At 40.4% G+C, this 27,114-nt stretch overlaps 1 protein-coding gene across 3 annotated transcripts in view; it reads right to left on the bottom strand.

The window, feature by feature from the left end:
* Window positions 1-27,114, bottom strand: part of Pamr1 (peptidase domain containing associated with muscle regeneration 1) — a 169,773-nt gene that overhangs the window by 12,764 nt on the left and 129,895 nt on the right. For all 3 annotated transcript variants that reach the window (XM_074044515.1, XM_020160817.2, XM_074044499.1), the window contains exons 5-6: window positions 20,229-20,446; window positions 17,238-17,345 (exon numbers count right to left, since the gene is read on the bottom strand). In XM_074044515.1, coding sequence (XP_073900616.1) covers window positions 17,238-17,345; window positions 20,229-20,446 — 326 coding nt within the window. The remainder of the gene's footprint in view (window positions 1-17,237; window positions 17,346-20,228; window positions 20,447-27,114) is intronic.

The following is a 27,114-nucleotide window of genomic DNA, read 5'->3' on the forward strand; positions in this document are numbered from 1 at the left end:
TTGTTGTTGCTGTTTTATTTATTTTTAAGTATCAGGCCAAAGCACTTGGATCCTCTCTGTTAAGCATCTAATTCTAGCATTCAGCCTTTCATCATTTTTTTTCCTGTGTCCCATAGCCTCTGCACTCCATGGAAATCTCTTTTTTGGGATAATAAAATTTCCACACAATCATTTAAATAAATCTAGCTATCAGACTCTGGTAGAAAAAGAATGGTTTCTAGGATCAGAAAGATATAAGTTCAAATAATCATTTGATTCCTTGATGTCTAGAACAAGCACACAGTATGGGCGCTCAATAAATAATTGTTGGTGGTAAAATGGACAAAGGGTGAAAATTTATTCATTCTTCTACTTAACGAAGTAGGGTCTGGGCATTATGTAATCTAAGTTTTATTTTTCTTTTCTGTAAAACAGGATAAATAGCACGTACCCTGATTGGGCTGTTTTGAAGAGTAATTGAAATAACACAATCTTTCCTTTTCCCTTGTTTGCCTTCATTTACAAGGCACTGACTGCCTTTAAAAAATCAATTCTCCAAATTTAATACACCTTAAGAACACCCCAGAGAGAAATCTTAATTTCTTATTATTATGTCTATTCTAGCATAATACAATATTCCTCTCAATTTTCTGGACTTTTGGTAATGCTTATCAATGATGAGCTTCCAAAATTGTGTTGATTCAGACTTCTTGGTACCAATTATGGTATACATACACAAAAAAACCTTAAAGCCACATTCCTATATCAAACAAATACTAGGCTTTTTTCTTTCTTCTTTCATTTTCTGTCCTTTCCAAAATCACATACTCCCTTATGGTGCTTTTGAAGAGAATTCTGAGACTTCCTCTATCCACCCTCATCTCTCCCAGTGCAGATATCTACCTGGTGGCTCACAGACCATCAGTGTCTCATCAGAGCTGCTCTGCATGGTTAGATTTCAAAATGATCTTTTTTTGTTCCTATGTGTTCTCTTTTTTAGAAACCTTTGTACCTCCCCATTGAACAGATTCATGTTATTTTTCTGTTTGATTTTTTCCAAGGGCTTTATGTTTCATTTTTCCTCAGTGGAATACATATTTTCAGGCAAAGCCAACTGAGAATTTAAACCATCTGCATCTCTGGCCTGGAGGAGCATCAGTCTCCTATTTTGCAAGCAAAATATTCCATGATTAGTAATAAATAGCACATTGCCCTGTTACCTTTGGGACTCAGCCTGGGGACATAAGCACACTGAATTTAGCATGCCCCTATATGATACTACATGAACAAAAACAGTCACTGGAGCTACATTTCTCTAGGATGTAGTTTCAGATAAATATTTTTTTAAATGCTTATCTTTTTCTTTTTTCCTTGGAGCAACTTTATGAGGTGGTGCACTGTGAATCTGCTTTACAGAGGCACGTGCAACGTCTTTGTGATGGGCTCCTGTCCTGAACACTACTGGAGCCTCTCCCAGGTCCCTTCCTATCCTTTTACCAGCTGAGGGCACCCATCCTTCAACTATGTATGTGTACTTTGCTGCTGAGAGCAGGCACCTACAACCTTGGGCAGGTTTACCAGCTTGCCCAAATGGAGAACTGAAAAATACCTCAATGTTTGTTCTCCCATATCCACCCCAAGGTTGCCTGTAGTCAATGATCGATGGGTGTGAGAGTATAAAAACCCAACTCCAGTTCCTTGAGGTGTAATTTGCACTCTGTAGAATCCCCATGGGATCAGGCTGAGTCTGAGAGTTTAGTTGAAACCACTTTCTTGATTTCTTCCCCCTACTTGTCTTGTTTTCCCAACTCCCCAGTCCGGTGAGTGCTTCCTTTAATAATCACGTGGACCTAAATACTTGATTCGGGATCTATTTTGAGGGAGAAACTAGCCTCAGACAGCTCTTCTGTTTTCTTAGCCCTGGGCATCAGGCCCTCTCATGTCTTCCCTCATGGTCCTGCTGAGAGTGATGAGATCCCAGAGAGGCCTGGACATTGAGCCCTGATACCTTTCAGCACTCCTGGGTGGTGAGGGAATCTTAAAGAGGATCATCGGCAGGTCTAGAGGTCACATCTTTGCGAGAGGGTCCAGACTCCATTGATACTCAGGCTCCAGGCCAGCCTCACTCCAGTCAAGCTCTCTTACTTGAAGGGATTAGGTAATGTAATCTAGACAGTAGGATTCCTCAAACTGAACAGGGTCCAGAGAATCTACCTTGAAAGGATTTTCCCCTATGATTTGATGTTGTCTATGTAACATGATTCTTTTTATAATCCTGGAGCATCAAGGAAGCCCAGCAATGACTGTGACTGATTTTCCACAAGACTGAATTATGGGTCTTAGAGTTGGATCTAAGTTGATTTCAAGCAAATGAAGTTATACCTTTATCTCCCCTATCTGACTGGTATAGTAAGGGTCACAGTGGATAAAAGATACTGAGATGAGTAGGTCCAGAGGTCTGTAAGAAGTGAACATGACAGTGGAGACATCAGGGAGCATGCCAGGACCACACGGGATGCCTTCAGGAAAAGTGGTTCTTTGGGGCACACTAGTAACACCTCTTTCCTGTGACCTCTGGTCAAATCAGTAATACTGAATGTGAACGAAAGAAAGTCCACACTCTTTGTATCTAACCTAGAAAGTAGACTGGCTTCTTCATCCCCTGGTAATCACAAAACCCAGGACAAGATCTCAGCTATGCAAAGACAGCAGACCAGTTTATGTCCCCAGGCCAGCTCCCTTATATGGCTATCCACTAGTATCTTCTCACCCACAAAAGTAATATATTTTCTGAATCCACTTAGAATTTTATATGATGCACAAAACTCCCATGAATAGTTGTCTTTTCCTTTTATTTAGGTCTTCAAAATGTAAGTTCAAATTTGGAGACAAGAGCTATAAAAAGTCCCCGGGGAACCAAACAATCTACTTTGTGTTCTTTCTGGAAGTCCAGCATGCCGTCTTGCAGAGAAGGACTGAGGAGGACAAGTGAATTCATTTTCTTTCACCCTCTCATGTTTGATAGATGTCCTTCTATGCCTGAAAGAAGGCATCAGCATATGTTTTTCTGTATCTTTAATGTGAAATTTTTCATTTAAACTAAGAAATAGGTGCTAGAGAGTACCTGCCTAGTAAGTATGAGGCCATGAGTTCAATCCCTAGTACCACCAAAAACAAACAACAACAATAACAAAAACCCATGAAAACCTTCAAAAACAGAAGTGATGTCATTCAGGCCTATTCCACTAAGAGACTTAAACCATCTCCAGGCTCTCCTCAGCCTCACTTAGGCACATAGGCACTTACAAACAAAAACGGTTTAGGGCTTTCTTGTAAGTACTTAGTCCCTTCCTTATTGGTGGGACTGGGGTTTGAAGACAGCACTTCACAATTGCAATGCAGACACTCTACCTCTTGAGCCATGCCTCCAGTCCATTTGACTCTGGTTATTTTGGAGATGGAGTGTCATGAACTATTTGCCCCTGCTGGCCTCAAACCACAATCCTCCCAATCTCAGCCTCCCAAGTAACCAGGATTACAGGCTTGAGCCACTGGAACCTAGCATCCTGGGCCATATTTTTACCAAACAAAATCTTTCTCAATAAAATTTTAGTAGTTCAACTTTAAGGCACATTGCTTATAAGAAACACAGCTTTGCTTCCTTGGGCTAACTTGACCCATGGTGACACAGAACAAGAGAAAAAGAGAGTGAGGGTGAGAGAATAAATGTATAATTATTTTTCATTTGCAACGGTTCACCCTCAGTGACTGTAAAAAAACTTTTGGTGGTAGCCAGCTTGCATTGATGACCAGTTTGCTGTGCTACTTCACAGAAATTCAAACTAAGTTTTTTTCTTTTCAGTTCAAGTTTTAACACTCTTTCAGCCGTCTCCACCACCACCACCCTCATCATTCTAGGAAAGATGAATTCAACAGCACTTCTTCAAATTAATTTAAAAATCTTAATTTTTGTTTTCCTCAAAACCCATTATTTACAAATGGGCTCAGAGTCTAGGACCAAACTTTTAGTCACATGACCAGTGCCTTTCTTAGCTTTGCTTCTGAATCAGAAGAAATAAAGGTAACTATGGGGCCTTACGTGAATTTGAATACTATATGGGGTCTCAGTCAATACATGATAATGGCAGAAGTTGACTGTACTCTGGGATGCAACAAAGACCCCATCAAGTGTGATTGTGACAGAACTGAGTTGATACCACTTGGCCTGCTGTGGAGTCTGAAGGAAAGCCTCTTACTCTACAGATAGGAAGCCAGGTGAAATGAAACCAGATTCTAGTTCAGATGCTTCTGCTGAGAATTAGCCATTTGGAACTTGTTGAAATTGGAGTTCTCAATGTTATTTATCACATTTGTGCTCTCCCTGACACACTAGACAGAGATCACCACTTGACCAGGGCATATGTTGGAGTAAATGTGGCAAGACTAGTGCAGCAGACACACAAGTTCAAGATAAGACCTTGAGAGATACTTCTTTATGACAGAAGCAACATGTTCCCATCCCTGTCTGGAAAATGCTAGATGACAAAATTTGAACAAAACTTTAAGAAGATCCCAAGTCCCTTGGGAGATAATGTTGACCCTCTCCAAAAATATTGCTGTAGTCTCACTCCACGACTATGACCCCACCCTAAAAAGGACTGAGTTGGCTGTTATGCACAGAGAAGAGCAAAAGAGTGTGTGTGTGTATTTGTAGGATATAAATTCTTGGGACTAACACTACTTTTTTTAAATCAACAATACATATGATTCATATTTTGAATAGCTTCCAAATAATGCAACCCTAAAATATTCAGCATTGATCAAAGCCTTATCTAATATTTTAGAGAAATATCCAAATAGTGATCTTGCTTACTGTGACAGTTAATTTTCTGTCTCAACTAGATCACAGGATGCCAGGTACCTGGTTAAGCTCCTATCTGAGTGTGTCTGTGAGGGTGTTTCCAGAAGAGCCTAGTATAAGAATAGGTAGAATGAATAAAAAGATTGCCCTCCCCAATGTGAGTAGGCATCATCCAGTCCACTGAGGGCCTGAATAGAACAAAAAAAGTAGAAGAAGGGAGGTCTGTGGTTCTCCCTTTGCCTGCCTGACTGACCTGGGACATCTGCACTATGATTTCAGGTTCCTGGTTCTCAGGCCTTCAGACCTGGATCAGAATCTACACCATTGGCTCCCTGGCCTTAAAACTACACTACTAGCTTTCCTGGGTTTCCAGTCTATAGATGGAAGGTGATAGGACTTCTCAGCCTTCATAATCACAGGAGTGAGTATGATATAGCATATCCGTGATATCATATATACAACAAGAAATCCTATGAGACAGAGGGAGAAAGAAAGATATCTCCTTTTAGTTTTGCTTCTCTGGAGAACCAGGGCTCATACAGAGCTCTAGAGCCGAGTCAGTTTTAACCCTATTAAGTTAGCCCTTCAAGCCATACTTTCATGTTGTGTCTGAGATTGGGTTCTCTTGGAAACAGCCCATGAGGCAAAGTTTTGAGTATAAGCAGGTTATTTAAGTGGCAACCCCAGGAAGGACCAACAGTATAATAGGAGAAATAAGACAGGGAATTGTGTAATATGCTATCGATCAAGTTACCACCCTGGGCCACTGAAGCTCAACGCAATTTAGCAACTTTGGGAAAATCCAACATGCCTCACTGTTATCCCAATCAAAGTCAAAGAACATAAGTTACTACCTAGCAAATACCCAAATACCATTAGTCATTGACTAAATGATAATGGGACAAAAAACAGTTCCTCACACCTCCAGGCTGCCCACATGTGGGAGCCAGGAAGTCCTCACAGCCAGAGGAAACTCTCAGGCAGGGTTGAAAGAACATGAGGTTGGAAGCCAGTTGGGCTGGCATGCACAGAAGTGGTGAGCACATAGATAAGTTCAGCTACCTTTTTTGATGTTGTTGCTCAGGAGCTGAGGAAGGAGCTAGTCTTTAGAAATAATTGATATTAAAATGTTAACATTTCTATAATTTAGAAAAGTGAAATGCGCATTTCCCGGAACCCATCCTTAGATACAGAGAAGAAAGGAGCAGGAGTTAGATTAAATCAACAATGTTTGCATCGTCCCCATACAGACTTGTGTTCACTTTCTTTCCATCCCAAGTCATAGTCTTCTTTTTTTTTTATTGTTCTTGTTCTGCTTCTAAATTATAGTAACTTAATTATTGTTATTTGTATCCTCTTCAATTTCAGGAATGGTTTGTAGTGATTTACAAAATTATGCATAAAAAGGATACTTTCTTTTGGCAAACTTTATGTTAATGGAGTATTTACAAAAGTCAGATAACTAACTGAGCAAAAAATGTAAGTCAGGGTGTGATTCTGCCTCTTTAGGAAGAGCTGAATTTCAGAGTTGTAAGAAGGTCTGAGAGCTACAGGAAAGGAAATAGGTCCAAAGTCAATGACGTCCATCACCCCACGATGTAGCTGGTGATGAGAGCTTGTCACTCTCAGTTCTTCGCACACACTTGGTGTCCATCCATTCTCACTCATCACCAAAATCAAGGAAACAACTTGTGACAGAATTTTGGTTCTGTTTGGAAAAGGAATTAACTTTCTCACTGGGGCTTTGTTCATGTTGGAAACCCTACTTAACACAAAGCCAACACTCAGAGACAACCATCCAATAGCCTCTTATCTCTTCCTCTCTTTTTTCCTGTTCAGCTTATATTTCAGTTTGGTGCTTTTGGACCAAACCAAAAATTTTTTGCACCCATGAAGGTCTTCACCAACCAGGAATAATGACACCAGATGATGGTGTAATCCTCACTGAAATCTCTTTTTATCCCTTTCCAGCTGATGGCACCCTGCCTCCCTGATGTTCTCCAGCCCTCTGCGGTGTGAACGAGACACTATCCGTGTGAAATTATGCTTGCATTGCACACACTGCTATTTATTCATCCAGCAGCAATTTGGAGGCTGAGCTTTACAATTAGCTATTTGATCTTAATCAGTTTTGTCTTGGGCCTCTGGGACACCTTGTCTTTCAAACACCACTTTTCCGGTGTTTGGACAGCCTGTTTAATTAGATGACTGAAACAGCTTGTGCCTAAGAGACAGGTTAACTTTGACAATTTTTCAGAAAGTCCTGGTCATTTTATTTCTTGTTCACAATCAGCCTGGCATATCTGCATTTGATAGAATAGATGGGTAACGTATGTAAGTGTGAGAACTTAGCTATTCTCTGCCTATGAAATTTGCTGGTAATAACAGTCTTCTTGGGGTTTCCTCAAATCTCAGGTTTCTTTTGAATTTTTTTTTTTTTTTTTTTTTGTGGTACTGGGGTTTGAACTCAGGGCCTACACCTCGAACCACTCCACCAGTCCTTTCTTTGTGATGAGCTTTTTTCGAGATAAGGTCTCGTGAGCTATTTGTCCAGATTGACTTCGAATCTAGATCCTCCTGATCTCTTGTCTCCTAAGTAGCTAGGATTGTAGACATGAACCACTGGCACCCAGCAAATCTCAGAAGGTTTCTGAATGAGCTCCAGCATGGGGAATAACTCTAAACTACTGGGGGAGGTGTTCACCCATTGATAGTCAAACAAGTTTTTGATACGTAAACATGCTCACTGTAAGAATGGCCTGAGCCAGGCAATTCTGTTGTTTAGCTTTTGGGATGAAGAGACTGTCCTTGTAGGAGGAGCCTACAAGGTGCTGACCACCTTGGAGTTCTAGGAGATTCTGCTCAGTACCTGGCATACCAGAAGTATTTAGTGCCAGGTTGGGTGGCAGGAGGACTGCAAGTTTAAGGTCAGCCTGGGCTACAACAGCAAGACCCTGCCTCAAAAAAACAAATTAACAAAAGCACTTTCAAATCCTCATCACTACTACCAGCACTACCAAAAGCCTTCCAATAGAAAGTTGTTGTCAAGAACCTTACAACATGTGACTATCTCCTCTGCACTAAGGAAGAGTTAAGATTAGGACTATTTATGGCTACGCTCTATAGCCCTGCTTTATTTCCCCAATGCCTGCTCTTAATGGTCACTCAAGAACATCTGGCTGCCAGACACCATTGTCCCACACCTGTAATCCTACCTACTCAAGAGGCAGAAATCAGGAGGATTGTGGTTCAAAGCCAGTCCAAAATAGTTCTTGAGATCCCATCTCAAAAATACTCAACACAAAAAAAGGGCTGGTGGAGTGGCTCAAGCAGTAGAGTGCCTGCCTTACAAGCACAAGGCCCTGAGTTCAAACCCTAGTACTGCCAAAAAAAAAATGTTTAGATGGATAAATCTATAAAGTAGAAATGATCAAAGTACCTATCACATGAGATGAGGACACAGTGACATAGATAATGTCACATGAAGCAAGGAGCCTGGCCTTCATTAAGAATAAGGAAGCAGGGTGCAGTGGTGCATGCATGGAATTCTGGGACTCAGGAGGCTGGAGCAGAAGGATCCGACTGGGCTGTGTAGCAACATAGTGTCTCCCCCAAAAAAATAAAAGAATAGAGAGAATAATAACTATTACTATTTTTAGTATTCAAGACATTCTTGAATGCCTTGAATTTTGCAAAGAGGAAACTTCCATTTTCTGGAGTCGGCGAGGGTAAGAAATGCCCACAAGGCTCTGTGTCCTCTGCCAAAAAGTTGGGGTTCATCCCAGGGCCATGATGGCTAGGATGTTGTTTCCATCAGAAGCTAATTCTGCCACGCTCTCACTGTTGTACACCTGCGTCCTGTTGCCCTGTTCTCAGTGGGCACACAGCCCATCCCAGCCCTAATAAGTTACCACGTAGGCCAAGACCCAAATAAAATCTATCCCATGCATTAAGTCCTGCCTTGAGAACCTCATCTGCCACAGCAAAAGCCAAGAGGGCCTGGACCAGCAGCAGGCAGATGGATGTAAACCCTGAGTAGCACAACAGTGGTCCTGGCCCTTCTGCACTGTGAGGTCCTCCATTCCACATTTTGGAGGTGATTAGACTGGAGAATACTTTACATAGCCTCATCTGTCTTCTCATTATTTGTAAGAAATGTTGTCCATAACAAATGAATCTCTGGCTAGAAAAACCACATCCTTTACGTGACAACTCCACATATCTTTTCCTGCTTGAAATAGCAATAGATTGATCAAGAGGCCACAGGGCTCATGACACTTGACAGAGTTCATGCTAAGATGTCCCATGTCTATAAAGATTCAGTCTGACCCAACAAGGATTGATCGAAATGAAAAGAACAATTTTCCTCTTTCACACACACACATACACCTTAATAACTATACAAAGGCAGCTTCTACTATGTTCAGTGATGGTGACAGATTTTTTTTTTTTTGGATTCAAATCCAAATGAATGGCTTAATCTAAATATAGTAAGCAGGATCTCAGAGATTTGCCTCCATGTCCAGAAGGGTGAATAGACAGGAAGACCAGGTAATGTGTGGGAAGTGAGCATTCTCTTGGAACTGCACCTGGAACTTGAGCTCCTCCTGGAACTCCACCAGTCTCTGAAGGCACTGGGTTACTAAGTGCTTGTGGATTCTTGGGACTGATCTTCATGGGATTACGCCTATAATGCTCACACCCTCTTAAGCCAGATTCTTTGTTTTCTTTTGTTTTCTTACCAGCTCTCGCTAACAAAATACAAAAATTATGCTTTACAGCTACGTCTACAAAATGACCACTAAGGAGCAGAGACCTAGCACACCATCTATCAAATGAGTGACTAGTGAAACCCTGTGAAAAAAAAGGAATGCTGACCAGATAATGGGATGCTTTGGGCAACCTTATCTTGGGCATCCAAATCCACTTACTCCATGACATTGCTCTGTGTATCATTTCTGAGAGTCCCTCTCCACTCTGTCCTGGCTATAAAGGGTCCCCATTCATCACACTCAATGTTGTCTCCTGGGACCCAGGATTTCTTTATGACAATGACAGTGGCAACATCTACTTGTCCTTATAAAACCAACTCTTTCTTCTTAGTATACTGACTCAGTGGTGACAATACTTAGGGTCCAGCAATGTCATGGGAGGGTCAGCTCACAGGGCAAACTTAGACAGTCTTAGAGAATTTCCTTAAACCCTGGGACCCTGAGATAGATTTGTCATAATCATCACTTTGTAGGACTAGTTCTATTGTCCTAATGCATTCTCTGGAGAATCCTTTGTTTTAAGTGGCCATAATGTGAGACCAGAAGCAGTAATAAAAATAATAATAATGGCTCCTCAGATATAGAAAGACAAGTACTACATGTTTTCTCTCATACATGGAAACTAAAAAAAAAAAAAAAATGCCCAAAAGTAGAAGATGATCTTAATTGTTAGAGAACTATTAGGGACTGGGAAGAGGGTCAGAGGGAGGAGGGAGCAATGGGAGGAAAAGGAATGGATAGAAGAAGGGCAAATGGGCCTGATCAATGTACTGCTATGCATCTATAGAAATTTCTACAATTAGCTGGGCATGGTGTTACACACCTATAATCCCAGCTGCTTGAGAAGTAAAGGCAGGAGGATCATGGGATTGAGGCCAGTCTGAGCAAAAACAAAACACACACCACACACACACACACAAAAGGGCTGGGGGTGATGGCTCTAGTGGTAGAACATTTACCTAGCAAGTATGACGCCCTGAGTTCAATTCCCAGGACCACAAAGAAAAAGTACAATTAATACACATTAATAGTTATAACAAAAAAAGAATAACAGTTCTTTATTACTCAACTCAGCCTTATGTAAATCATTATACCCAATCTCCAAAAAAAGCCCTGAAAGCTATCTGGTGCTATTTTTCTGGACTTTATAACTGGGGGAAACAGAGGATCACAGAAGTTAAGTGATTTGTTCAAGGCCGTGGAGCTGTTAAATTGCAGACTCGGTGTCAGTCCAAGGTTGTCCTGATCACAGATGCTAAGTTCTTCACCCTGAACAAAGATGCACCTGTCTTCCATGTGGAAGGGTAAGAGAGATATTTGGAACTGAGAAAAAGTAATTCCATTTTTAAACACCACACCTGAGAGATATTAGCACAATTTGTACTAATCCTGAGCTCACAGCATATATTTTATCTATCTGTGATGAGAGAGGTGATTGCTGCCCAGTAGGGGGTCCCCTGCATTCTCACTGGTATCCGCATTAATGTCTCCATGAAAACCCCAGAGTTCTACGCTTATTCTGATGAGAAACACGGTTGGTCCTTTGAAGCTCAAGTATAAAGTGTGCCTCTCATCCTGGCTCTTTTCTTCCCATTCTTTGGGGCAGGCCAGTGGGAAACCTTCTGAAGCTCCAAAACCCAAATGAATCCAGAGTCACCATTTTTCTTTAATTGGTGGAGACCTGTTTGTTTTGTTCCAGGCACGTCAGAGCCTGCAATATGCACATTGTGCCCCAAGATTTAGCCGGTTTCATCGCCCCTCATTGGCATGCAGAGAGGAAGCCCCAGTTCTGTCAACTGGGCCAGAGGAACAAAAGCAACATGGAAATTGGAGCAGGCCATGAATCCCTCACTCTCCACTTTTTCAAAACAAGATTCTGACCATTTACTCAAGGACTTATTTTGTCCTTGTGTTCCATACAAAGAAACAGGAAACTTCAGAGGAAAAAAGGGGCCCTGGTTTCTTACATGGTGGCCCAGAGAGGCTGGAGGTGGCAAAAGGTGTTGGCAGGAGGCTGGCTTGGCCTCGTGGCTGAGGAGGGGCCACTCCCCTTGTTGAGCTTCTGAGGAGGTCACTCAAGAGCAGAGGAAAGTTTTTCTTCCTTAGGAAACAATTTCAGGAAGGTGAGGCCTAGAGACATTAGTTCTTGATAACTGTCCTCTTGTGGGACTCTCACACCCTCTTGACCACTGGAACTAAGCCAAAACTTGCCAACTGTTTCTTGTTCTTTATCTATCATCTCAGAAAGTCTCCCTAAGAAGTCTCTCTTCAGACATATGGATTTCCTTTGAAAACAAATTCATTTCCAGTTTGACAAAAAATAGACTTTAGTTTCTAAAATGTAGGCTCCAATTCTTATTTTGAAGACTGGTGTTTATATTAAATGGTTCATCTTGTATCTTGGTAAAATGTTTTAGTGACCTTTTTGGCAAAAGCTCTCAAAAGCTTAAGTGCGTCTACCCTTTGAACCAACAGTTCAACATCTAGGAAATCATCCTACAAAAATATCTCTGCATGTAAACAAAAAATACATAAGGATAATTATTGCAGCCTCTTGATAATAGCAAAAATATTGAAAACAGTATCAAGTACATCTTAAAGAATTGGGTAATTATACATTCATCCATAGAATAGAATACTAAGCAATCATTTTTTTTGTAAGTGTGATGCTGGGGTTTGAACTCAGAGCCTTGTGCTTGTAAGGGAGGCACTCTACCACTTGAGCCACACCTCTGGCCCTTTTTTGCCCTTTTGAGATAGGTCTCACATTTATTCCTGAGCCTGCCTGGATTGTGACCTTCCTACTTATACCTCCCATGTAGCTGGGATGACAGGCAGGAACCACCATGCCCAGATTTTTATTAGTTGAGAAGGGGTCTCATGAACTTTTTGCCTGGGCTGGCCTTGAACCTTGATCCTCCTAAGTAGCTAGGATTATTAAGAGCCACCAGACCCAGCTAGCAATCATTTTTTCAAATGAAGTAAACCAATATGCACTCATCTGGAAAAAAAAAATCCATGTCACGCACACTGAATAAATGGAAAATTTATTCATTTTGGCCAGATGACACTTTGTTGTTGGGTTGTCCTGTGCATTCAAGAATGTTCAGCATTCTTGACCTCCCTGACCTCTTCCCCTTGGATATCAACTTCACTCCCATGATTATAACCCAACTTATTTTCAGACATTGTCAAATGCCACCCCAGTTGAGAATCACTGGTTTAAAATAATGACATATTGACAACTTAGGTTTGAATTCTATAGAAAAAATGCTATAAGGCTATACCAAGTTTGTAATGATGGTTCAGAGAAAAATTGCCTTCTTTTTTAAATTTTATACCTCTCACTACTGTTTGATTTTTTTTTACAAGTATGTCTTTCTTCTGCAATTAAGTATAAATTCTATTCCTGTTCCATTCCCACTCACAGGTGTTCACGTGCACAAAGAAAGTAAAAAAAAGTGCTTGTATCAGGGACTGTATTTGGAAGAGAGAGGCAGAGGAGCCTTATCTGGGAAGGAAAGACCTTTGAAAGAACTTAATAGTAATCAAAGTCCATCAGTCAGGCACCTGGAGTGTCACCAGGCCACTTGGCATGAACCCTGTGTGAGACAGCATGAACTACATAGGAAGGTACAATTCAGAGCCCCTAGTTTTTAATTTGCTGGGGGATCATGGGCTTGCATTCTCTGCTTCAATCCTTTCATCTGCAAAAAGGAACATCTGCTTTCCCATGAGGAGAAAAGATCATTAAAACCACATCTAGAAGTGGCTTCCCCTTGTCACATTTGATGGTACATAAATAAAAGACAGAGGTCTCACTAATACTGGCTTCAGTGCTACACATGCTATTAAAAAAAAAAAAAAGACTGCTTCATCTAATTTGAGCATTTTGGAGTTGGGAGAATTTCAGAATGCCTGCTTGAATTTATTCCTAATTTTGAAAGAATTCCTTCTAGGGAAATTGTTTCAGTTCATTGATATGCTCATGAGAAAAACAACAGAGTTAATCTTTTTTTGTCTTTTTTGCTCTTCTCACTGACAGACTGCCTGAAGAAAACAGCTGAGAGAGCTGTCCAGAAATTACAAGGTAAAGTGTCACAGCTAATTTTTGTGATGCCTTCCCCACCAAGTTAGGGCTCACGTCAAATTTCCTACCTGGAAAATAATAATCATTCAGTCCGCCATATTGATGTTAGATATCTATCGCTAATGGCTTCACCAGCTCTAACTACATGGTTCTGAGGGGGTCGGAATTATATTTGGGAAACTGGCAAAGGACAATTCTCTTGCCCATCTATGTTGGGGATTTTTTTGCTGTTGTTATTGGTTTTTTGTTTGTTTTGTTTTGTGGTGCTGGGGATTGAACCCAGGGCCTTACACATGTTAGACAAGTGCAGTACCACTGAGCTGCATCCCGAGTCTATGCCAGTGTTTTAAAGTGATTTGAGAGTTTGTGAATCAAACTATGAATAAGTGCACAATGCCTTATTTCACATTCTTTTTTTCATGGTGTTTATTTTTTCTTGGTAGAATAACACTGCTGAGAAATTCAGTTTTGATTCACAAGGTACACTAAAATGTACACTACCCATGCACATTTTAGTCATAGCTTTTGGAACAATTTATCCTTCTCCCTTGATGTGAAACAATTTCTTAAAAGCGTTTTGGTTCACGTGGTGATGTTTTACTTCTTTCCAACTTTACCTTTGTTTATCAAAGTGCTAATATTAAGTAATTAATTCATTAAGAAATTAAGCCTTCCCTTTTTTTGTTTCCTTGTTTGAATCTCAATGGTGGAGCTCTGGATCTTCCATTGTTGAGATTCTAGAATCACCCCATATGAAATTCTTATAACAAAGAGAAAGCCACACTTCTCTGGTCTGCATTGCACACAACACAGTAGGATCAAATGAGGTAGACACCAGGAAGCAGAACATCATTTTCTAAGTCTCTTGCATGGCCACATGCAAGGAAGCTGTGCCAAGCCAGAGCAAGGGATATATTTTGTTCTTTGTTTTTTGGGCTTTTTTCCAGTATTAGGGTTTGAACTCAGGGTCTTGCACTGCTAGGCAGGCACCCTACCATTTGAGCTACACCCTCAGTCCTTTCTCCTTGGTTATTTTTCAAATACATTCTTGTATTTATGCCAATGCCAGCCTGAACTATAGCCTCTTTTTTCTTTTTAAAGGTTTCTTTCATAGCTAGAATGACAGGCGTGCACCATGATATCCAGGTTATATTGGTTGAGATGGGGTCTTGCAAACATTTTAGCTGAATCTCAGTCCTTCCAACTTTCATCTCTTGAGTAGCTAGGATTACAAATGTGAGCCACCAGTGCCCCGCTACAAGGCCAGTGACTGATTGTTGTGTGCATAGGACCACACAGCTCCCTTGCCTGTGTTCTATTTATACTCCAGCTCTCAACAACCACTGAACACTAGAGCTGGGATTTTTTCTGAAATGGCACATTTGCCTGGCTTCTTTCCTTTCCCTATCTGCGTCTCCTGGCAGTTTGTCCATACAACACCTCTCACACACACGTTCCCACCTCCTAATCAGCATCGAGGAGCCCTTCCTAGAACATTATCCTTCCTCATTCTCCAACCTTTGATTCTTCTTGTTCTGCACAGTCACCATCAGTGACACCTGGTTTCAGTCTCAAACTCCTATTAAGACACATACATAATTGGACACCTGGAAGACATGATTTCTGGTCATAGTGTTGAAGCTCCTCCTTGCCAGTGGCACAGTCCTCTGTACCACACAGAAGGGCTAGACAGTTGTGGTGCCACCATATGCAGTGTTCAACAGGCTCGTTTCTTCTTTGGCAAAATCACAAGTCTATCATAAGAAAGTTCTATCCTGCTTTTTCAAGAACATGAGTTAGAAACTCCTCCTTGTTTTGGACCGAGCATTTGTTTGAATTGGTTTCTCTTTTTTGCTGATCTTGGACCTTGATCCTCCCGTGTACCTGGGATTATAGGTATGAGCCACCACATGAGGCTTTTGACTACTATTTGCAAGAACTTGGGTGATTCAATGAGACTGTAAAGATATGGTGAGGTGGCACACACCTGTGATCCCAGCACTCAAGAGACTGAGGCAGGAGGATTCCAAGTTCAAGGCCAGCCTTAGCTACATAGCAAGACCCTGTCTCAAACAAACAAACAAACAAAAAAATCAAGATACATCTCATGTGCTGGCATTGTGGCTCAGTGGTAAAGCATGTGCTTAGCATGCACAAGGCCCTGGGTTTGGGAAAGAAGGAAGGAAGGAAGGAGAGAGAGAGAGAGAGGAGAGAGAGAGAGAGAAAGAAAGAAAGAAAGAGAGAAAGAAAGAAAGAAAGAAAGAAAGAAAGAAAGAAAGAAAGAAAGAAAGAAAGAAAGAAAGAAAGAAAGAAAGAAAGAAAAAGAAAAAGAAAGAAAGAAAAGGAATTTACTGGGTTTTTTTGGTTTGGAATCTTCTCACCTGCATAGATTTGGAGTCACTAATGCCTGAGGTCAGAAGGGAAAGAAAGAGGAAGGGAAAAGAAGGGAATAGGAAGGAGAGGGGAGGGAAAGGCAGAAGAGGGGAGAAAAGGGAGGGTAGGAGAAAGAATGGGAAGACAAGGGAAGAGAAAGGAATAGGAAGGCAAGGGAATGGGAAAGCAAGGCAAGGGAAGGGAATGGGAAGTCAAAGGAAGGAAGAAGAGGAAGGAGGTATAGAAGAGGAAGAAGAAGGAAGAGAAAAGTAAGGCTTAGGTAGGAGAGGAGACTTGAATGGTTACAATAAGGAAAGCTGTCCTAGAGACAGGTAGCCGTGGCATTGCACAGCTGGAAGGATTTCTTTCTTCCTCATCTCCTCTTCTGCCCATCTCCCACACCCCATTTCACTCCAGGCCTGCTCAGGAGCTGCTGAAGAATCATGCAGCTTGTCTCGGCAACTCAGTATGGCTCCTCCAGAGAAAGACAAGATATCCTCTTTTCCTGCATTTCCACAGACCTTAGTCCACCTGCAGTTCATTAATCGACTGTGGTTTCTTTGCCTGTGACTCACCTGACATCATTTCATATTTGTTGGATCACAGTGTCATTTGTCATCCAATTCAGGATACTTTGAGCATGAAAGAGGGTGCAATAAAAATTATGTATAACTAAAAAATGTATAACTAAGATTGAGCCTGGGAAACTGGAGCTCATGGTCAACTTACACATTCACCACACTCAATTCAGGATGTCAGACTGTATAATAACTCACTGGAGTCCATGAATGATGCCCCAGAGGACAACTCAAGCCTTCAGATCTTAAGACGGACCAAGGGTTCAGACTCTGGACCACAGGAGAGATTCTGATGGTGGCTTACTACTATAAACTTCTTCTCTGTGTTTTTGAACTTTGTATGCTAATTGAGAGAATTATATCTTTTTGAGAAGTATTTATAGCAGAATGCCATTGGAAATACAGAGGTAGCTCCAGACAAGCCCACTCAGCCTTTCTGAGATCACTCAACAGGGTGTCTATATGATGTCCCATCTTTTACAGACCATTTGAGAAACCAAGAAACAACAGCCCTATAAGCCCCCAAAGTTGTCTGCATGCCAGCCCCGATGATACCATACCTCCTACTCAGGAGGCAGACTCACCATTCTCACAGTGCTGCCCAGTATAGCCTGCCAAGCAGGCACACTTGTAAGACCCAGCTGCGTCGAGGAGGCACGTGCCATCATGGAAACAAGGGGATGAGGAGCAGGCTGGAAGAGAAAGGCAGCCCTCAGTGTCACTGTGCAGTGAGGCCATCTCTCCAAGCCTGGATTCTAAACCCAAGACTTTTACTTGACTCCTTACAACTTTTTTATTCCTTTTACTGAATTCATGGTACTATTAGTTGAAAAGGCCTAAACCACAATAATTAATCATTGAATGTTGCTGACACCAACTGATGTTTCTGAAGCTCCCCACAAGTACGCTGAAGGTATCAGGCATGGTGACTCATATGGATAATCCCAGATACTCCGGAGGCAGAAGCAGGAGGATCTCAAGTCAGGACCAGACTGGGAAAAGTAATTGAGACCCTTTCTCAAAAGCAAAATGCAAACAAAAGGACTGGGGGTGTGACTCAAGTAGAAGAGCACTTGCCTAACATGCATGAGGCCCTAGATGAGGTCCTAGATTCAATCTCAGTACTTCAGGAAAAAAAAGAAAAAGAATTTCCAAACATACTTGTCCCTTACAATGTTACTGTATTCAGCTAAATAAGTGCTCTGGGTTCAAATATGCTGAGAGAATGCAGCTAGAGTTCAATGGCAATGAAACATTTTTTTTGGCAGTGCTAGGATTTGAACTCTGGACTTCATACCCACTCTACTGCTTGAGTCATGCCCCCACACTTCTTTTTACTTTAGGTTATTTTTTAGATAAGGTCTTGCTTTTTTGCAGACTAGACTTAAACCATGAGTCTCCTTGCCTCTACCTACCAAGTAATTGGGATTACAGGCATGAGACACAATGCTAGGTTGAACCAAATTTCTTTACTGGAGAGCCTCTCAATTACTTGCAAAGTTTTAAGAATGTACATAATGAGCAGTTTTCCCCAAGCTGATTGGACCTCAGAACCTGCAGTTTACAGAGCATCCTGGGGACACTGACAAACACTGGTCTGTGTGTGATCTACCATTCCTACATTCTAGTGCGGAAAAAACTGCTTTGGTTTAGATCAATCAGTATTTCTCTGTGGAAGGTGCTGGTGAAACACAAAGATAAACAGGACATTCTATTTGCCAAATCAAAGCCACATAAAGGAAAGTATACAGCATCTATACAGGAAGCATAAGGCAGTTAGTGACCTATTAAAAGAAGAAAAGCAGAGGAAGGTGACAGGGCAGTTGAAAAAGGGCAGTGACAGCTCATGGGAGCAAGAGTAAAGGTAGCAGAGGAAAGAGAATGTGAGACATGTCCTGAATGGTAGGTTTTGACATGCAGGTTCAGGACAGGTGACCTTAGCCTAAGGGAATGACGTGAGTTCAAGCAGATGGATGGTGTTTGAAGAACAAGAGGTGGTATTGCCTATTTGCCAGTGCTTCACAGCATTCTCCAGGGGAGGGTGAGGAGTCTATCTCAGAGACCCTAGGTCATAGAGCCAGAAGCCAATGAGGCTCCGCTGCCCCGGTCTGGCTTCCCTGATAGCCAGCTCTAGTTGGTGGTCATAAACACCCACAATCGCATCTTGCATGGGACTGCTTAGTTTATGCTGCAGGGTATCATTGTAGGACAAGGATCCAGCCACAGGTTGACCATCCACCATCCTAGCAGCAAAACATCTGAACTCCAGGCCCCGCAAAGTGCCATGGCACACAGTGTGGGACAGAGCTGGGCTTGCTCCTTCCTAAGGCCCCTGCTGAGAGGTGCTACAGGCCCCATCCAAAGGGAGGGGACACTGGGTGGCCAGGCTGCTGGGCTTGCTAAAAGAATGGACTGAAGGAGGATTCTATGACCACCCACTTTCTTTCCTAAGACTTTCTCAAGGGACCCTCCAAAAGGAGCCTTAATGATCAAAATGTCATTGCATGCTTATTCTTATTATTCAGTACTTTAAAAAAAACTGGCTTTCAATCCTGAGCTTATTTTGTAAAACCCAAAGCAATCAAACCTCACAACAATGAGAGCTGAGGTGACTGCTTAGAATTGAGCATTTCATTCATTTTAATCAAAGCTACCTCTAAATATGACCAAAGAGTAGAAGTTAAAATTGGACTTGGAGTCTCTTGCCATTGTAGTTTAAGACTTTCATTGTTGAAAGAAGCATCACATACCTTCTATGAGATCTTGCTGCTGTTCAAGCAATGGTATTAGTAAGTTCAATCTTATAATTTTGGCACAAATATAATATAAATGTAACCTAGGATAACTCATTAGTCCCAGTCTACATCTATTAATTTGCTTGACTGGGTTGTAACTAGAGCAAATGAATACTAAATAATGTTCACTCCATCTTTACAAAAGAAATAAAGTACACTTAATCTTGTTAATAAAGTTTTAATTTGTATTTAAAACAAGACTTTCATTGTCTATTTTACAAGTGGCAATGAAAGGCTCGGGGGACCCCTGGATTGGGCAGCTATTGAGTGCTTACTGTGTTCTAGACTGTGCTAACCACTTCATTGTTCTGTCTTCTAGCATCTCCTTAAGAAGAAGCATCTACTGTCATCCCCTTTTGACTAATTAGGAAACTGAGGCCCAGAGAAGAAGAATTTTCCCAAAGTCACACAGCTTGATCTCTAAGGATCCAAAGCCAATGCTCTTAACCATGAGAGGACCCTTCATGTGAGCTCTAGAGCCAAACTGTTTGTGGGCAAGTCCCTGATTCTACCCACAAGGCTATGTGACCTAACGCACATGATCCAGCCTCTCTGTGCTCCAGTCACTACCTCTGTATAGTGATCATTCCTAGTTGTGTTCTGGGCAAATCTTTCTGAAAAATGCCTTGCCATTGTATATATACTTTTTTCTATAGGCTGCTTCTAAGAACTCAGCATGCTGGGTTTTCATTAAACTGAGCAGGAAGAAAAGTGGTTACACAGAAAGGAGATTTTGCAGAGCAAACCATAAACTGCTATATTTGCCTCTGAGGCCTTTACCTGTGATCTCCTCAAAGACAGCATGGAAGCCATCAAAATTCTTGGAGCCATCTGAGTGGAAGAGGACATGGAGTGAGGAACCTGTGCTCCGGATGGGAGCTGGCCGCTCATTGCCACAGAAACGCTTGATAATGGGACTGTCACTGTTGTCACCATCACGGATCTCAACATAATCGTACTGGCACATGTAGTCAAACTCCAGGCTCAACATGCTAAACCTGCAGGAGGAAAAGATGACAAAGAAACAGGTGGACTCAGACCATCCTGAGATCCCATGTTCAAGGTCAGATGATGACCTCATAGAAATGAACTCTGAACAAAAAGCAAGACTTAGCCAATAGAAAAAAACTGAAATAATCTCCTATGTTTTATCAGACCACAATGGAATAAAACTTACACTCAATGGCAAAAGAAACTACATAATATATTTAAACACATGAACACCACAAAACACACTACTGAATGACCAGTGGTTATAAAAGAAATGAAGGGGAATTAATAAAATCCTAGAACCAAATGAAATGAAAACACAGTTTATAAAACCTTTGGGACCCAACAAAGGTAGTGCTAATAGGAAAGTTTATAGCTATAAGTGCCTACATTAAAATATCAGAAAAATCTCAAGTAAATAATCTAATGATGCACCTCAAACTCTTAGGAAAACAAGACCAAGACAAACCCAAAAGCAGTACATGGAAAGAAATAACAAAATTCAGAGCAGACATTATCAAAATGGAGACTAAAAAAATATAATGAATCAAAGAAATGAAGAATTGGTTCTTTGAAAAACATAAGTAAGATTGATAAGTCCTTAGCCAAACTAACCAAAAGAAGGAGGAACAAACCCCAAATTAATAAAATTACAGATGAAAAGGGGATATCATAACAAACCCCAATGAAATTCAGAGGATCTAGAAGAAATGGATACATTTCTACATGTGTATGACTTTCCTAAATTGAACCCAGAGGATACAAACTACTCCAGCAGATCTATAACAAATATGAGATTGAAACAGTAATGAATAGTCTCCCAAAAAACAACAGCCCAGAAAAAAGAGGATGACTGGATCCAAGATGGCAACTAGGGTGCAGAAGCAGACAGTGTGAGCTCCATAAATGAAAAATCTTGCTGAGATGCTGAAGCCACACTAAGAAGAATCAAAACTCTGACACCCTGAGCCCCTAGCCCATACAAAGCTTCTCCACACCACGTTACACTGAGAAAACAGGAGGGCTCCGGCACTGCCAGACACTGCTCCAAACCTGCTTGGGAGACATTTGGCAGACCAACAGGATGACTAGTAGGCTACAGAGCTGATCTCTGCAACCTAAAAGCAACATACAAACTTAAACCGCCACACCTCAATGAGGTAGGAACTGACTAAGCAGCTGCCACTGAAAGACAGAAGAAAAACTGGCAAGACTCCCCTACCACCTGGTGAGACTAAGACAGAGGCTCTACTTAAATACCAACACCAGGGCTGGATGCTGAAGGAGTAACAACAGAACTACAAAAACTGAAATTCTATTATTCCTGAACCTGGAGGGTTTTTTGTGTGTTTGTGTGTTTGTTTTGTTTCTTGTTTGTTTGTGTTTGTTTGTTCATCTCTCCGCATTGATTTCTTTGGTTTTTGTTTGTTTGTTTTGTTAGTTTTACTATTGTGAGTTAGCTAATACTAAATTACACCCAGAACAGGGACAGAAATAGCATACATACACTAAGCTAAAAACCCAATACACCCATAAAGCCAAATTAAACCAAGGGAAAGAAAACAAGTGACTGAAACCACCAATAGCCTATCAAGAACATAGTTACACAGTACTAAGTGGAGTGATGGGAAGATGAAAAAGGGATGGAAACTGTTCTCCCCCCAAAAATAATTTAATACAGGATTCAGAGAGAAATGAAGAAAATGGATACCTAGTTACAGACTCCAACAAAACAAAGATAAACAACACCAAGGAAGCCAACGATGCCCACAAGAATATCCTCAAAGAAGAACTCCTGCAAGTAATCATTGAGATTTTCATAGAGATGTTACCTGACACGGTTAACCAAAATGTTCAAGAGGCACTCAAGAAATTCCAAGACACCAAAAATAAAGAATATGAGAAGACACACAAACAAATAAATGAACTCATAAGAGCCCTAAATAAACACCAAAGTGAACCAGAGAAGACTATAGAGAGATGAGTGAATTAAAGATGAAAATTGACAATATTAAAGAGGAAGTAATACATGATATGGAAAATCTCAGAAAAAAGAATGTAATAGAAATACAAAACACAATGGAAGGCCACTCCAGCAACTAAAACAAGCAGAAGACAGAATCTCAGAACTTGAAGATAAAATGGAAATTAAAGGAAAAACTGAAAAGCTATTACTCAAATGACTCAAGACCTGTGAAAGGAATATGCAAGAACTCACCAACTCCATCAAAAGACCAAACCTGAGAATCATGGGCATTGAAGAAGGAGAAGAAGTGCAAGCAAAAGGGATTTGTAATATATTCAACAAAATAATAACAGAAAATTTCCCAAATCCAGAGAAAGCTATGCCCATTCAGGTACAGGAAGCCTCCAGGACACCAAACAGAGCTGACCAAAACAGAACTACCCCACAACATTTTATCATTAAACAACAAGAACAGAGAATAGAGAAAGAATATTGAAGACTGTAAGAGAGAAAAAATAAATAACATACAAATGTAAACCCATCAAAATCACAGCAGATTTCTCCACAGAAACCTTAAAAGAAAGAAGGGCATGGAGTGAGGTATTCTGGGCACTGAGTGAAAATAACTTCAACCCTAGGATACTCTACCCAGCAAAACTATCATTCAAAATAGATGGAGCAACAAAAGTCTTCTGCAATAAGCAGAAACTAAAACAATATTTGACCAGCAAGCCACCACTACAAAAGATTCTTCAAGGAATTCTGCACACAGAAAATGAAAGCGAACAAAACCATGAGAGGACAGGCAGTACCAAAACACAGGAGGAAAAAAGACAAGGAACCAGAGAGTAACACTGATTCAGTTGCACACAAACCCTTACATAACAAAAACAACTAAATGACAGGAATCACCACATATGTATCAATATTAACAGTGAATGTTAACGGACTTGACTCCCCCATCAAAAGACACCATTTGGCAAACTGGATTAAAAAGGAAGATCCAACAATCTGTTGTTTACAGAAGACCCATCTCATTGACAGAAACAATCACTGGCTTAGGGTGAAAGGCTGGAAGAAGATTTACCAAGTCAATGGCCTCCAAAACCAGGCAGGAGTAGCAATACTTACCTTGGACAAAGTAGACTTCAAAGTTACATTGATCAAAAGAGATAAAGAAGGACATTCCATATTAATAAAAGGGGAAATACACCAAAAGGAAATAACAATTGTCAACATATATGCACCAAACATCAGGGCACCCAATTTCATCAAACATACTATGAAGGACCTAAAAGTACATATAGACTCCAACACAGTTGTAGTGGGAGACTTTAATACCCCCCTATCACCAATAGATAGGTCATCCAAACAAAAAATCAATAAAGAAATTCTAGAACTAAATCACACCATAGATCAAATGGACCTAGCTGATGTCTACAGAATATTTCATCCAACTTCTGCACAGTATACATTCTTCTCAGCAGCCCATGAAACCTTCTCCAAAATTGATCATATCTTAGGGCACAAAGCAAGCCTCAACAAATATAAGAAAATAGAAATAATCCCCATGCATTCTATCTGATCACAGTGCATTAAAACTAGAATTCAACAACAAAAACAACAATAGAAAACATGCAAACAATTGGAAGTTGAACAACATATTGCTCAACGATCAATGGGTCATTGATGAAATAAAAGAGGAAATTAAAAGGTCCTGGAAGTTGATGAAAATGAAAACACGACCTAGTGAAATCTATGGGACACAGCAAAGGCAGTCCTAAGAGGAAAGTTTATAGCCATGAGTGCATATGTTTAAAGGACAGAAAGATCTCAAATCAATGACCTAATGCGATATCTTAAACTCCTAGAAAAACAAGAACAAGCAAATTCAAAAACAACCAGAAGGAGAGAAATAATAAAAATAAGGGCCAAAATTAATGAAATAGAAACAAACAAACAAAAAAAACATACAAAGAATCAATGAAAGAAAAAGCTGGTTCTTTGAAAAAATAAACAAGACTGACAGACCCCTGGCAAACCTAACTAAAATGAAGAGAGAAAAAACCCAAATCAGTAAAATTAGAAATGCAAAAGGGAAGATAACAACAAGCACCACAGAAATCCAGGAAATCATCAGAGACTATTTTGAGAACCTATATTCTAATAAATTTGAAAATCTTGAAGAAATGGAAAAATTTCTAGATACTTGTGACCATCCAAAATTGAAGCAAGAGGATATTAATCACCAGAATAGATCTATAACACAAAATGAAATTGAAGCAGCAATAGTCTCCCAAAAAAGAAAAGTCCAGGACCTGAAGGATTCTCTGCTGAATTCTATTAAACCTTTAAAGAAGAACTAATACCAACTCTCCTTAAACTTTTCCATGAAATAGAAAGGGAAGGAACACTGCCTAACTCATTTTATGAAGCCAGTATAACACTCATCCCAAAACCAGACAAAGACACCTCTAAAAAGGAGAACTATGGGCCAACCTCCTTAATGAATATCAATGGAAAAAACCTCAATAAAATAATGACAAACCAAATCCAACAACATATCAGAAAGATCATTCACCACGACCAATTGACTTCATCCCAGAGATTCAGGGGTGGTTCAACATATGCAAATCTGTAAATGTAATACAGCACATTAATAAAAGCAAAGACAAAAACCACTTAATCATTTCAATAGATGCAGAAAAAGCCTTCAATAAGATCAAACACCACTTCATGATAAAAGCTCTAAGAAAACTAGGAATAGAAGGAATGTACCTCAGCACTGCAAAGGCTAAATATGACAAACTTATAGCCAACATCATACTTAATGGTGAAAAATTGAAACCATTTCCCATAAAATCAGGAATGAGACAAGGGTGCCCACTATCCCCACTCCTATTCAACATAGTCCTGGAATTCCTACCCAGAGCAATTAGGCAAGAAGAAAAAATAAAAGGAATACAAATAGGTAAAGAAGCTGTCAAAATATCCTTATTTGCAGACGACATGATCCTATAGCTTAAAGACCCAAAAAAACTACCCAAAAACTCCTAGACACCATAAACAGCAACAGCAAGGTGTCAGGATACAAAATCAACTTACAAAATCATTTGCATACACTGACAATGAACAATTGAGAAAGAATATATGGAAACAACTCCATTTACAACAGCCTCAAAAAAAATCAAATACCTAGAAGTAAACTTAACAAAGGATGTGAATGATCTCTACAAGGAGAACTACAAACCCCTGAAGAAAGAGATCAAAGACTACAGAAGGTGGAAAGATCTCCCATGCTCATGGATTGGTAGAATCAGCATAGTAAAAATGGCTTTACTACCAAAAGCAATCTACATGTTTAATGCAATTCCCATCAAAATCCCAATGACATTCATCACAGAGATTGAAAAATCTACCCTAACGTTTATTTGGAAACACTAGACACTGCAAATAGCCAAGGCAATACTCACCAAAAAGAGCAATGCTGGAAGTATCACAATACCCAACTTCAAACTATATTACAAAGCAATAGCAATAAAAACTGCATGGTACTGGCACAAAAAAACAGACATGAAGACCAGTGGAACATTAATAGAGGACCACACAACTATGTCCACCTTATTTTTTACAAAGGCGCCAAAAACGTAAGATGGAAAAGACAGCTTCTTCAACAAATGTTGCTGAGGAAAGTGGTTATCTGCCTGCAAAAAACTGAAACTAGATCCATGTATATCACCCTGTACTAGTATCAACTCAAAATGGATCAAGGACCTTAATATCAGATCTGAAACTCTGAAGTTAGTACCGGAAAGAGCAGGAGGCAACAGGCATAAGCAAGGAATTCCTCAATAAACCCCAGCAGCTCAGCAACTAAGAGAAAGGATGGACAAATGGGACTACATAAAACTAAAAAGCTTCTGCACAACAAAAGAAATGGTCTCCAAACTGAAGAGACCACCCACAGAGTGGGAGAAAATATTTGCCAGCTACACATCAGACAAAGGACTGATAACCAGAATATACAGGGAACTCAAAAAACTAGTCTCCCAAAATCAATGAACCAATAAAGAAATGGGCAAATGAACTAAACAGAACTTTCTCAAAAGAAGAAATTCAAATGGCCAAAAAACACATGAAAAAATGCTCACCATCTCTAGCAATAAAGGAAATGCAAATTAAAACCACACTAAGATTCTACCTCACTCCTGTTAGAATAGCTATCATCAAGAACATCACCAACAACAGGTATTGGCCAGGATGTGGGGAAAAAGGAACCCTGGTGCACTGCTGGTGGGAATGCAAACTAGCACAACCATTCTGGAAAAAAAATTTGGAGGCTTCTTAAAAATCTAAACATAGATCTGCCATATGATCCAATAATCCCACTCTTGGGGATATACCCAAAGGAATGCAACTCAGGTTACTACTGAGGCACCTGCACACCCATGGTTATTGCAGCACTATTCACAATAACCAAGTTATGGAAACAGCCAAGATGCCCCACTACTGACGAATGGATTAAGAAAATGTGGTATTTATACACAATGGCGTTTTACTCAGCCATGAAGAATGAAATCTTATTATTTGCAAGTAAATGGATGGAACTGGAGAACATCATCCTGAGCGAGGTTAGCCAGGCTCAGAAGACCAAAAATCATATGTTCTCCCTCATATGCAGACTTTAGATCAAGGGCAAATGCAGCAGTG

Source organism: Castor canadensis, chromosome 1, assembly GCF_047511655.1.
Source record: "Castor canadensis chromosome 1, mCasCan1.hap1v2, whole genome shotgun sequence".
NCBI lineage: Eukaryota > Metazoa > Chordata > Mammalia > Rodentia > Castoridae > Castor > Castor canadensis.